General features: G+C 37.2%; 1 protein-coding gene across 1 annotated transcript; it reads right to left on the bottom strand.

Annotated features, from left to right (window-relative positions):
- Positions 1-3,864: 3,864 nt before the first annotated feature.
- Positions 3,865-13,270, bottom strand: LOC117334273 (peptide-N(4)-(N-acetyl-beta-glucosaminyl)asparagine amidase-like). Its single transcript, XM_033893786.1, has 6 exons — positions 13,013-13,270; positions 11,283-11,486; positions 9,524-10,527; positions 8,247-8,434; positions 6,815-6,925; positions 3,865-4,904 (listed from the first exon to the last, which is right to left on the bottom strand). Exons 1-6 carry the CDS (start codon positions 13,232-13,234, stop codon positions 4,732-4,734), a joined length of 1,902 nt encoding a protein of 633 aa, XP_033749677.1. The 5' UTR covers positions 13,235-13,270; the 3' UTR covers positions 3,865-4,731.
- Between the last annotated feature and the right edge of the window lie 150 nt (positions 13,271-13,420).

The following is a 13,420-nucleotide window of genomic DNA, read 5'->3' as shown; positions in this document are numbered from 1 at the left end:
TGTTTGTAACTTGCTTACCATGTTTTAATTCATTAGAACATGGTAATACGAATCAGAATATACACTTGTCGACTTTGAAGCAGCAAGGTGAGAGGCAAGGCAAGCAAAATTACCTATATCTATATATGATGTGCAAGGGTTGAGGGAATGTTTCAGTGATTCACTGTCTGAAGCTTTCAGTATAATTCCCTGCTGAATGTGCAAAAACTCGCAGACGGTGTCGATACCTATGCTGAATTCGCTATGTGTGCGAGCATTTTCTTCAAATATATCTGTTTTACGTGCTTGTAGAATATAATTTCAGCACCGTAGGAAGAAATAAATACAGTGTACTTGCTTATATATTACAAGTAATTATTTCATGTGAATGTCACTTTTAAGCTCTAAAATGATATTTTCATCGCCAAAAATGTATGTGGGCACTGGGGTTACGGTTTAAGAGAGCAATGAAGTTTCCTTAAATCGTTGATTCATGTATAATTATATTGTATTGTAGCACCAAACACAATACCAGTAAGATGGTAACAATACAGACAAGGCTAGACAATGCTAAACCTAAATATGTTTTACTTAAAAACAGCCTAAGGCACATACTCATCACAGTCTATTAGAAAATGAAGATTAGAAAATTGATTGCACTACACAATATATCAATGGTAACACCACAGCCATCCTAAATGTATCATATGTACAATACTATACCAACACACATAAGGTTAACATGTATCACCCTCTCACAGGCTACAAGTAGTACTCGGGCCCTATCTTCGTTAATATGATTCCAAATAATTACATACATGTATATGGTTCATCACAGACTGGTTCATGGTGTTACTAATGCTTGAGATGTTACTCAGATGTCCAAAGTACGTGTTACCATCACAAAAATAACTGAAAATTAATCTAATGAAAGCAAAATGAAGCTTGTTTGTTTGCTGGGTTTATCACCCCGTGAAAGCCAGGGTCATTTTGTAGTAGTTGGTGACTACCTCACCTAACAAATGCCATTCAGAGCAATCGGGGTAAAGTGACTTGCCAGAGAAAATAGCCACAACAGCACAGACTTCCGGGGACACACAAACCGATACAGGACGGGAGCATCCAACCACTCACGTCGGATCTTCACACAAGATTACATGGTCGACTCTCAAACCAGCTTGAGCTACGGCGGCAAAATAAAACTATTTTTCTTGTAATAATTACCTGTTGTATGGTATATCTATAATAATGATGACAATATTGTTTAAAAAATAAATAATGAACAAGGGCCCAATGGGCCCAAATCGCTCACCTGCAATGCAGTGATCTTTTCATATATGGATCCTGCAGTTATTTGAAAGCATGCTACATGACCAATATAATGTCTCTCGGCACTTAAGCTATTCACTAAAAGTCATTTAAAGATTTAAGCATACTTGATCGACGTGACCTTGAATGTGAGTCAGGGTCATTCATTTGAACAAAGTTGGTAGCCCTTCACCCCAGCATGCTACAGACCAAATATCAAATCCCTTAGACGCTTGGTTATTGAGAGGAAGTCGCTTAAAGATTTTAGCCTTTTTGACTGCTGTGACCTTGAATGAAGGGCAAGGTCATTCATTTCAACAAACTTGAGAGCCCTTTACCCCAGTATTCTACAGACCCAATAACAACTCCCTGGGACTCTTGGTTATTGAGAAGAAGTCATTTAAAGATTTTAGCCTTTTTGACTCCTGTGACATTGAATGAAGGTCAAGGTCATTCATTTGAACAAACTTGGTAGCCCTTTACCCTAGCATTCTACAGACCCAATATCAACTCCCTGGGACTCTTGGTTATTTAGAAGAAGTCGTTTAAAGATTTTAGCCCTTTTGACTCCTGTGACCTTGAATGAAGGTCAAGGTCATTCATTTGAACAAACTTGGTAGCCCTTCACCCCAGCATGCTACAGACCCAATATCAACTCCCTGGGACTCTTGGTTATTGAGAAGAAGTTGTTTAAAGATTTTAGCCTTTTTGACTCCTGTGACCTTGAATGAAGGTCAAGGCCATTCATTTGAACAAACTTGGGAGCCCTTCACCCCAGCATGCTACAGGCCAAATATTAGGTCTCTTGGACTCTTGGTTATTGAGAAGAAGCCGTTTAAAGATTTTAGCCCTTTTGACTCCTGTGACCTTGAATGAAGGTCGAGGTCATTCATTTGAACAAACTTGGTAGCCCTTCACCCCAGCATGCTACAGGCCAAATATTAGGTCTCTGGGACTCTTGGTTATTGACAAGAAGTTGTTTAAAGATTTTAGCCTTTTTGACTCCTGTGACATTGAATGAAGGTCAAGGTCATTCATTTGAACAAACTTGGTAGCCCTTCACCCCAGCATGCTACAGACCCAATATCAACTCCCTGGGACTCTTGGTTATTGAGAAGAAGTTGTTTAAAGATATTAGCCTTTTTGACTCCTGTGACCTTGAATGAAGGTCAAGGTCATTCATTTGAACAAACTTGGTAGCCCTTCACCCCAGCATGCCACAGACCCAATATCAACTCCCTGGGACTCTTGGTTATTGAGAAGAAGTTGTTTAAAGATTTTAGCCTTTTTGACTCCTGTGACCTTGAATGAAGGTCAAGGTCATTCATTTGAATAAACTTGGTAGCCCTTTACCCCAGCATGCTACAGGCCAAATATTAGGTCTCTGGGACTCTTGGTTATTGAGAAGAAGTCGTTTAAAGATTTTAGCCTTTTTGACTCCTGTGAGCTTGAATGAAGGTCAAGGTCATTCATTTGAACAAACTTGGTAGCCCTTCACCCCAGCATGCTACAGACCCAATATCAAGTCCCTGGGACTCTTGGTTATTTAGAAGAAGTCGTTTAAAGATTTTTAAGCATATTTGACCCCTGTGACCTTGAATGATAGTCAGTCATTCATTTGAACAAACTTGGTAGCCCTTCACCCCAGCATGCTACAGACCCAATATCAACTCCCTGGGACTCTTGGTTATTGAGAAGAAGTCGTTTAAAGATTTTAGCCTTTTTGACCCCTGTGACCTTGAATGAAGGTCAACTTTATTCATTTGAACAAACTTGGTAGCCCTTCACCCCAGCATGCTACAGGCCCAATATTAGGTCTCTGGGCCTTTTGGTTATTGAGAAGAAGTTGCTTGAATGGAAAAGTTGACGCCGGACGGACGGCCGGACGACGGACGCCGCGCCACGGCATAAGCTCACTTGCCCTTCGGGCAGGTGAGCTAAAAAATAGCTTGATTTTTGAGAAATAAACTACATCTTCAATTTAACCATTTGGGTCAGAGGTGTGTTATTGAATTTCGCATTTTCAAATTTGATTTAACCAAGCTTAACTACATCAAATTATAAAAGGTTAAACCTATATGGTGTGAAAATCAATTTCCGTAATGTATTTTATACCTGTACCAACAGTAATTACGTAGATTCTGGAAACATCTTGGATTCTTATGGAATTAATAGTTTTATTCAGATTTTTTAAGCACAAGCACATGACAAAACAGGAATGATAAGTTTTCAAATTATGGTAGAAGTTATAACTACATAAAATACTCATCCTACAGATTTCATACACACACAACAAACTTCATAAATTTTTCACAGTCGCTGCAAATCATTCAAATATATCTCTTAGCATATCAGTTACCTGATAAACAGTAAAATAAAATGTTTAAAATGTATATCATCATCAATTTCAAATTGATAATTATTGATAATTAATATTTGTTAGAGTTTAGTTAGGCACTTTCCATCACTAAATCTAATCATTTACACAGTACATAAATATTAGTGATAAGTCTGGTGAGAAGTCATTATCACTTTAAAGTCTTTGAAACTCTGAGATAACAATTAAATGGGATACAAAAATCACAACTAGTACAAGTTTTAAACTATATTATATATAGTAGATTCTGGACTTCACATAGGATATACCCTTCGGTATGCACATGTATGACAGTTTAAGCTTCAGAGATGCCTAAAAGTCAAAGGTTAGGAAGTACTAAATGTGACTTGAAAAGAAAAAGAGTTTGTTGTTAAAATATGGGGGTAAACTTTGTACCGAAACCATTGGAATTCTGTATTTTTGTAACAATGGAAGGTAACCTTGAATATTTAACTAAGCCCATGAATCATTAAGTTTTAGTGCTATTTTTGAAAAAAATATTATTGAAATCTTTGGAGGCATTTCTATTTTTCAGGAATAATTCAATATTCTTCCATTTGGTAAAAGAGGACATGGTAGTTTTAGTTTTAATTTATAGTTACATGAACATGCTTAATATTTTTGCCATCAAAAATCCAAAAAATACTGATTTCTGACCAACAATTATGTCTCTGTTAAACCATAATGACATTTTTAGCCTACCACCATCAGATAGCAGGCTATTGCTCTACCTCCATGGTCCATCGTTCTCCACAAAAAATCCATGTTATCTCTTTAACTTGAGAAGTACATGTACTGGAAGGAGGGGATACTTCTCAAACTTCCTATGTTCATTTTTTCCACTTCCCAAAGGATGCTTATGACCAAATTAAAAGAGATTTAAAGGAATTTCCCCCATTTGGCCCCGCCCTTCCAGACCCAGAGGACACCAGAGTCACCATTTATACAAAAATCTTTGTACCAGTGAACTAAAAACTTTTGTTTTCATACATGACCAGGTGGTGAAACAATCTAAATGATAGGGTAAGGTTTAGTGTTAGGTGTCTTATACACTAGGATATATCTGGTTACTCCAAGTATATCTTCACTTCAAAAGGGTAGGTATCAAAGTCATCATTTTTCTGCCGGAAGAGCTGTGTGTGTTGCCAAGCAACATCTCCTTTTCCGCCACTGAGGTTTGCTGTCAAAGTCATGCTGTTCACGCCATTAAGGTCACTTACAGATTTGAGGTCATCTGTACCTGTTGGAAAGAAATTAACAACTGTTACAGAAAAATGTTACATTAAGTCACAGGGGCTTGACACATTCATATGACCCAGAATGAAAATTTAACCCCAGAGTCCGACCCGTAGTGATCTGGATCAAAGGAACATGTCAAGCCCCTGTGCATTAAATTTGAAGTATATGTGGTTAACAAAACAAGATTATTACAAATAAGCTAAATGTCCATTACTACTATTGGTAAAACAGACATCAATAAAGAAATGTAAATTGTATTGTAAACGAGAGGCCCAGGAGCCTTTACGGTAATCTGACTATAAAACACCAAGTCTACTGTAATACTGAAAAACAAAACAATTCAGCAAATTACAGTCCACAATGGAATGTGAAGTTATATGCCAAGAGTGCACATATGTTAAATAAATCTGATGGATATTTACCAATAAGAGGTGTCTTTTTACCATGAAATTGGATCTGGTGACATCTATTTATCATATATATATATATATATCAATTGCATTTGGTGGTATGAATTTTAGTTATATTACTAATCTAATATCAGGATTCAGATAGAGATAAAAAATTCAAAGAGGCAATATGAATAATTTGATCAAACGAAAGTGCTTATTTGAACTGATACTATAACTGACCTAATTTTGGTATGCGACGCTCTGACTATTTTAGGTGAACCCATGTCCCAAGTATGAAGTACAAGGGTTAAGAAGTGTAGGAGATAGAGCCCAGACAACATTTTTCTTTGATGAAAGTCAAAAGTCAAAATGTAGGTCAGAATGACCTACTTTTCGTATGCAACACACAGCCTCAGTTGGGGGAGCCCATGCCCAAGTATGAAGTGCCAATGTGGAAAAGTATAGGAGATAGAGCCTGGAGACAAGATAATGTGCAGAAGGCTGGAAGGACAGCCGGACACAACACAAAACGCTCCCATGAATAGAATCTAATTTAAATGTTTCTGCTAAAACACCATGGGAAAGTCACTATGGCCATATTAGAGTTCATTTTTGGGGATTGGAATTAAGATATCACATGCAAAAAACTATGTTAAAGATAACAATCATTTTTAAATGCAGTTAGCTTGACAAGTGTACGACCAGTTAACAACGACAAGTGTACGACCAGTTAACAACGACAAGTGTACGACCAGTTAACAACGACAAGTGTACGACCAGTTAACAACGACAAGTGTACGACCAGTTAACAACGACAAGTGTACGACCAGTTAACAACGACAAGTGTACGACCAGTTAACAACGACAAGTGTACGACCAGTTAACGACAAGTGTACGACCAGTTAACAACGACAAGTGTACGACCAGTTAACAACGACAAGTGTACGACCAGTTAACAACGACAAGTGTACGACCAGTTAGCTTGACAAGTGTACGACCAGTTAACTTGACAAGTGTACGACCAGTTAACAACGACAAGTGTACGACCAGTTAACAGTGTACGACCAGTTAACAGTGTACGACCAGTTAACAATGACAAGTGTACGACCAGTTAACAATGACAAGTGTACGACCAGTTAACAATGACAAGTGTACGACCAGTTAACAATGACAAGTGTACGACCAGTTAACAATGACAAGTGTACGACCAGTTAACAATGACAAGTGTACGACCAGTTAACAACTGTCTCAACATGAACATTAGCTGTCCTGGGCATCTGGCATTTTTCGCGACACACAACTTACAGGTGGCATACGATTCTTCAGATGAAATAGCAATTAATTTTGTCAGTGAACTGTCACAGTCCTGACGACTGGCTAAGGTTAAAATACCATAATACTATAGACATGTAACGGATCTCATTTAAAATCTTTTTAATAACATATTAACTTCTTTTAAATTAGTTGAAACATTATTGTTTGTCATACAAATTTACATATCAATGTGTCACTGCCTTACCTTTAAGTATCGCACAATGATCATCACTGCACAGTCTCCATGACACAACACCATTCTCGTACGTTGCGCTCTTGACACAAATTTCAATGTTTCTGACTTTTAATCCGGAATCTGTTGGCAGAAAAAAGGTAAAATAGTAACAATGTAATACTGTGAGTATACACGAAACCTCTCATAGCTGAAACCCTTATATAGCAGACACCTGTCCATAACGGACAGTACAAGGAGTTCTCAATAAAAATCTCTGTACATGTATAAATATCATGTATACAGTATATGTAGTGGACACCTATCTAAAGCAGATGGTGGACAATTATTTTTTGTCCAGAATTTGTAAAAATTAATAATATCTGACAAGCGCATAGTTTTCAGCAGAACTTTTCTTTGTGTACAGTATATAGCTATAGTAAATGGCTGAACCAGAAAACAGTAAATCCAGACTTATGTAGCTGTTTTTTCCCCAATGCATCGTAATATAAGAATAAAACCACTAAATGTACACGGACTTCAGAAAATATATCTTAAACGTTGTTAGGAACTAAAATTATCAGAGGTAAGAGAAAATTAAATATTTCAAACATAAATTTTTTTTTTTTTAATTTGCCTGTTCTCTCAGTACGTAGTAAACAATTTAGTAAGAATTCTCTCAGTATGTAGTAAACAATTTAGTGAGAATTCTCTCAGTACGTAGTAAACAATTTAGTAAGAATTCTCTCAGTACGTAGTAAACAATTTAGTGAGAATTCTCTCAGTACGTAGTAAACAATTTAGTGAGAATTCTCTCAGTACGTAGTAAACAATTTAGTAAGAATTCTCTCAGTACGTAGTAAACAATTTAGTGAGAATTCTCTCAGTACGTAGTAAACAATTTAGTAAGAATTACCTCTATTGATATTACCTTTACTTTCTTTTACATTTAGTATACTTCTGAATTAGCTAAACCTATAGTTTGATATTGTGAGGAATCATTTTGAAACTGTTACTTTTAAATATCCGAACAAAACTTTAGATTTTGTGTATATGATATGTAATGTACTGCAACAAAACTTGATTCTCACTTGGTTCTTCATTTATAATGAAGGACATAACTTACTGAACAAAGTTATCTTCTATTAAGGTCTTTTAAGGACACATCTCTATATATAAAGGACACTTTTGCCTTTTCTCTTGGGTGTCCTTTATATACAGACTTGACTTATTCATGTATTAAGTCCTATTATCTATTATGAAGTTTATAATATTTGGCTTATAATGTCAAAATTGATTTTGAACATGAGGGTCACGGCTACCATTGTGAATCTTACTTTCACTTAAAAATATAGAAATACATTGTACTATATTTGGTCAGGACCTTTAACTAGTCATTCAAAGCAACTTTCATCAATATTTGTTGATTAAAGTTTATGAACATTGCATGACAGACAAATTATACCTTTAAAATCAAACTTCCAAGACAGGGCAGCAATGGGCAGTTCCTTATTTCGAGCAAGGTAAACCATTTTCCAGTCGTGTTCTTCCTTGCGGAACATGTTAGTGCACTTGGACAAGCAGGAGACAAATCCAGATGTTTTCTCATTCCCATTGGTGACTCGAGTATACTCATCTTTAGCACAATTATACCTATCAAAATATATCATCCTTAGTTAATAATTACCTAGACGTGATGCAATCAACATATAAAATAATTCATTGCCTACATACAAGTCTTTCCATTTCGCATGTTACCGTTCACTCCTTTGCCCTCCCTACCCATGGCAGTTTGTGTTTCTCGTGAAACTGAGAAACAGACCGTGTGTGGTGTTGTGGCTGTGTCCATGGACATGACACTTTACCTCTATTGCTCAACAACTTAACAATATACAATGGCCAGTTTATTTGCAAGATGGAAGATCGGAGGCTTTGACAATTAATATTGACCAATGACCACCAAAGCTAAATCAAGTGTAGTTTAACTAGATGTTGTAATTAAGGTATTTGGTGTTAATCAAATGATCTTATATTAAATCTGTTCAGCAGTTCAAGAGATATCCTGTGTGGTTTCTTTAAAAGTATGAGGTCAAGTATGACCTTTAACCTGGATGGATGACCACCAAAATTCTAAAATATACAAACACACCCTCCATATGATGAATACTCCTGCAATAGATAATTAGCTATAGGGGCAATAGCCATCACCAGCTTTTACCTGTTAATTATAATCTGCTACCTGCAGACAGGATTTGAACTAGACCTGTAGACCTGTACGATATGTTTCACTGATAAAGCAGAAGATTTCCTTCCTGTCAGAGCACCTGGTCTTTTACTCTTTGTACTTTTTCAGGCATCTCCATGAAAATTTGTATTTTTCTTTTTCTTTGATATTTGTCTCATTTTTATCAATTTTTTGAATGATGATACTGTTATAATGTGGGTATCATTTGTTGTTTGTCATCACAAATTGACTCTATGTTTTTAATTACCTGGTAATTGGGGATAATAAATTGTTGCACTTTTTACTTCTCTAGACTCAACCACACCCTGACAAAGTTTATCCCTATCATTCTATAACCATGCATACACATGTACTGTTTGAACTTAATATGCCAAAAACCTATAAACTATGGTTTTATACTTACCAGACATGTAAAAAATTATTGATTTTAAGTCTCTATGGTTGTACCTACCTGAATGTAATAATTTATTGTTTTCACTGTCTATGATTTTACCTACCTGACATGTAATAATTTATTCTGTTTTTCACTGTCTGCTGGTGTAAAGACAAATGGAACATTGCTAGCCTGTGGTGAGCTTCCCGTTTCCCCACGAGCTAATCTCCAAGCTAGTGACCCAGTGGTTCGTCCTGATAGATCATTTTCATCTTTTTTCTTCTGGGTAATGAATTCCACGACTTCCACTATACATCTTTTCTCCATTTCCTTACGTCTTTCTTCTGAAACTACTTTGTTTTTTTCATTCCATAGGCGGAAGCAAACCTGACCTAACCAGTTTTCCCGCACTTCCTGTCTGCGACTCATCATTTCCTTGAAATTAGAGCTGTACCTCCAGCTGACATCTTGAACCTCATCCTTTGAGAACGCTAACACATAGGTCAGTTTCTTTCCCCACCCACATTCATACAGAAGTGGTTTATCACAGGCATTTTCACACGGATCACAGTGCAGCCACCTTTTTTGACTGGTTGAGTACACTTCTGTCCACACATGATCAGTCCAGTCTAGAACATACCTGGCTTCAAAACCCACAGCCCTGCAACAGAGCGTGAAACAGTTCGCCCACTCCCCACACCGACCCCGTCTAGTATCTAAAAGTCTACCTGGGTCATTGTAGCGAGGAAAGCGCACAGATTTATTACACCTGTCACACCTGTAGTTCTCTACACGTGACGCTCCCCAATTCAAGTCTTCTTGACTTGATTCTGCCATTCCTATGCTGCGTGTCGTACCCTTGCAAATATCACACTCGGGAGCATCCACCCACTTGAAGAAAGAATTCTTAAACCAGGCCAGAAGAGACAAGAGAAAGCAGTCCTGAACCCCCACAGCAGAGGTATCTTTATCAGCTGCCTGTAAAGCACTGAAACTGTTTCTTGCCTTTTTGTTTAACTCTTCCATTGGAATAAGCGACCTCGCCTTAATCTGCAAATCTCTCTTTTCATAGCTCAGCACATGTACCAAATTTGATTCAATCTTTCTGAAAAATTGCCTTTCTGCTTGCTGAAATATAAACATACATTTTGTATTTACATGTATATAAACATTTCTACAAATATACCATACTATCCACATGTCAGAAAGGACCCCACAATGTATGTACCAGTACAAATTACAATGACAATGAATTACTGCTTGATCTTTTGTCAACTTTCCCCCTTCATCATAAAAGCATATGGAACCTACATGATTATTTAATCAGAGAAAGAATAATTAAGAAATTTGAGAGAAATAACTTTAAGCAAGTTTGTTATCACTATTCTTGAGTGGAAATGGAAGGACATTTCTCAATATATATGGCCTCATGTAGTTTGAGAAAAGTCCTTCCAGTTCCTCTCAAGAATAGTGATAACAAACTTCAAACAAAATCCAAAATAGCTGTTTGTCGGCCATTTCGTTTCCCCAATCAGTCTCAAAATTGAATGTGCATAACCAGAGACTGAGGGGAACCTTAAATTACTTCTCAACTAATTGCGATAACAAACTTCAACTTTCAAAATTCAAGATGGCTGCCTATAGACCATTTTGTTTTCCCGATCAAACTTAAATTGAACAGGCACAACTAGATTCCAAGGACAGCGTTCACATTTTGAGAATTGCTCTTGAAGACTTCTTAAGAAATAGTGATAACAAGGATTGTGGCTTACAGATGGACAATAGGGTGATCATGAATAACCCACCAATAGGACAATCATCGAACAGGGGGTTAAACACCTTAACATTTGTAGCTATATAAAGTAAAACTGTGTCAGCTGTACCTGCATAGCTTGGGGTGACCTTTGGACAACCTGTCTTGCTGGAGGAGTGACTGATGGCTGTTGGATCCTTGGTGTTGCCTGCCCTGTTGACGGTCCTCCAGTCGAAGACCTGACAAGCTGTATAGCAGTGTGCAGTTCATTCCTTACTTGTATCAGAGTGAGAGTTGGAGGAATGTTGGTAGGAAATGTCAGAAACTCACCATCCTGTAAACACACATGCATCTTTTTAAATTATGAAAGATTTAGTGCTAAGTAATTAAACTTAGTTTTAAATTTTCTTATTACCTGGTAATGACATAATGGAATATTTATAAATTAGCAGATACATCTGTATCTATTTTTGAATTTTTATAGCCACCCTATACCTTATCATATACTAATGGCAGTAGAGAGTAATCATTTCAAACTTGGAGTCTTTGTTTTTGGAAAAAGGATATTGTTCAAAGACAATCAGGAAATTGTCCACAGACACAATGGGCATCACTTAATTACCGACGTGTAGTGGACATTGTACACAGGTACATAAACGTCGTACAGCAGACATTATCTACAGTCGAGGAAATTGTCTGCATAGTTTTCTAATACTGTCTTACAACCACTTTCAAAAGTCACTCGCACAGTAGTTGTTTATTTGTAGGGGCATATTTGTTTTACTCACATGTTATACATTGTGAACTTTTGTTTTTCTTTTTTTCTGTTTTTTTTTTTCAAACACAATCCAACTTTAGCAGAACTGGACGCTAATGGCCACATAGCTCAAATGGTTAGAGCATCTACACATAAAAATGTTACTTTGACACACAGTATAGACATATTACAAAAATTGGGGAAAATATGTAATGCAGTTAAACATGTCTTGTCGCCGACTAATGTAGTGAATGTCATTCTTGGTTCAGTTTTGGTTAATGCAAATTGATGTGTTTCAGCTCCGATTCAATGAATATACTGCTTTTATATAATGTCATAGTTTGAAGTTCCATGCGTATGTCTGCGAGTTAAAAATGCCAGATCGGGATTCGAACCCGGGACCTCCGAACAGATGCTCTACCAATTGAGCTACCTTGTCACCGATGATTGACCCAGTCCAATCCCCCTACACACCTTCATTTTTTCGCCCTCAAAGACACAAGACACTCTTATACCACCACTGTGGGTATTTTTTTAGTTGGGCGCCAATTTTGCAACAGGAGAGGAGAAAATGTAGCGGCCAGAACAGGGTTCGAACCCGGGACCTACGATCACTAGCCGGATGCTCTACCAATTGAGCTACCTGGTCACCGATGATCGACCCAGTCCAGTCCCGCTACAAGAACAAGGAGAACCTGCAGAATGAAGTTGAAGTTATGTAATGACATCACTTCTCTTGCATAATCATTATAAGCGATAAAAACCTTCAAAACCCATTCATAACCTGATTCAGGTCTATTTATGTACAGTGTATTTAGGAGGACCCCTCCCAACATCATACATGTCCCAGTTATATTGTCCCTGTGGGTCGGGTGAGTTTTCAGAAGTCATGTAGTGCTTTGAGGTAGCATTTTTACTTTGCCGGTCCCCAGAAACTTCTGGCGACCGGCAAAGTAAAAACAACCCGCTTTGAGATACATGCACGTTTCATTAATATATACGTCAAATAGGACATGTCGAACACATGTACAGTTGCCACATGTACTTGGCCTATGGAACATGTTTAGGGGGAAATAACTTGAGACCATTTGAAGTTACAGTACCTCTATAAATCCCATCTCAAACAAACATTCCAATGCACCAGACACTGGCAATAATTTGTTTTCGATTGTAGGGTTCGCAAGTCGTATTTTTCTATACTTTGGATCATTTGGATGGTTGATGATGTTATCGGCAAACTTAAGGAGAATCTCTGATGCCGTGAGAAACTCATCTTTCCCATTATCATTGATTAGTTGTTTGACAGTGTTGTGAATCTCTGCCATCGTGGAAGCGGAAGTTTACTATCGGTATTCCGCAAAATATATAGACCGGAATATTTGTATTTATTACGAAACGCAACTGATACCCACAAGTATCTGACATGACACTATATATGGGTCGGGCGAGTTATACATACATATGTTTCATTAGGCTTAATGTCAAAAATAGGATATGTCGAACCCAGTGGT

The sequence above is a fragment of the Pecten maximus genome, chromosome 9, assembly GCF_902652985.1.
Source record: "Pecten maximus chromosome 9, xPecMax1.1, whole genome shotgun sequence".
Lineage (NCBI taxonomy): Eukaryota > Metazoa > Mollusca > Bivalvia > Pectinida > Pectinidae > Pecten > Pecten maximus.
Note: the sequence above shows the minus strand (reverse complement) of the source record. Positions and strands in the feature narration are given on the sequence as shown.

What these genes read in the sequence shown, in the direction of transcription:
- LOC117334273 (XM_033893786.1), bottom strand. Translation starts at nt 13,234, where the DNA reads ATGGCAGAGATTCACAACACTGTCAAACAACTAATCAATGATAATGGG. An exon ending in TTGAGATGGGATTTATAGAG is followed by an intron (nt 11,487 to 13,012) that starts GTACTGTAACTT and finishes GTGTGTTTACAG; the next exon opens with GATGGTGAGTTTCTGACATT. An exon ending in TTGGAAGTTTGATTTTAAAG is followed by an intron (nt 6,926 to 8,246) that starts GTATAATTTGTC and finishes TTCTGCCAACAG; the next exon opens with ATTCCGGATTAAAAGTCAGA.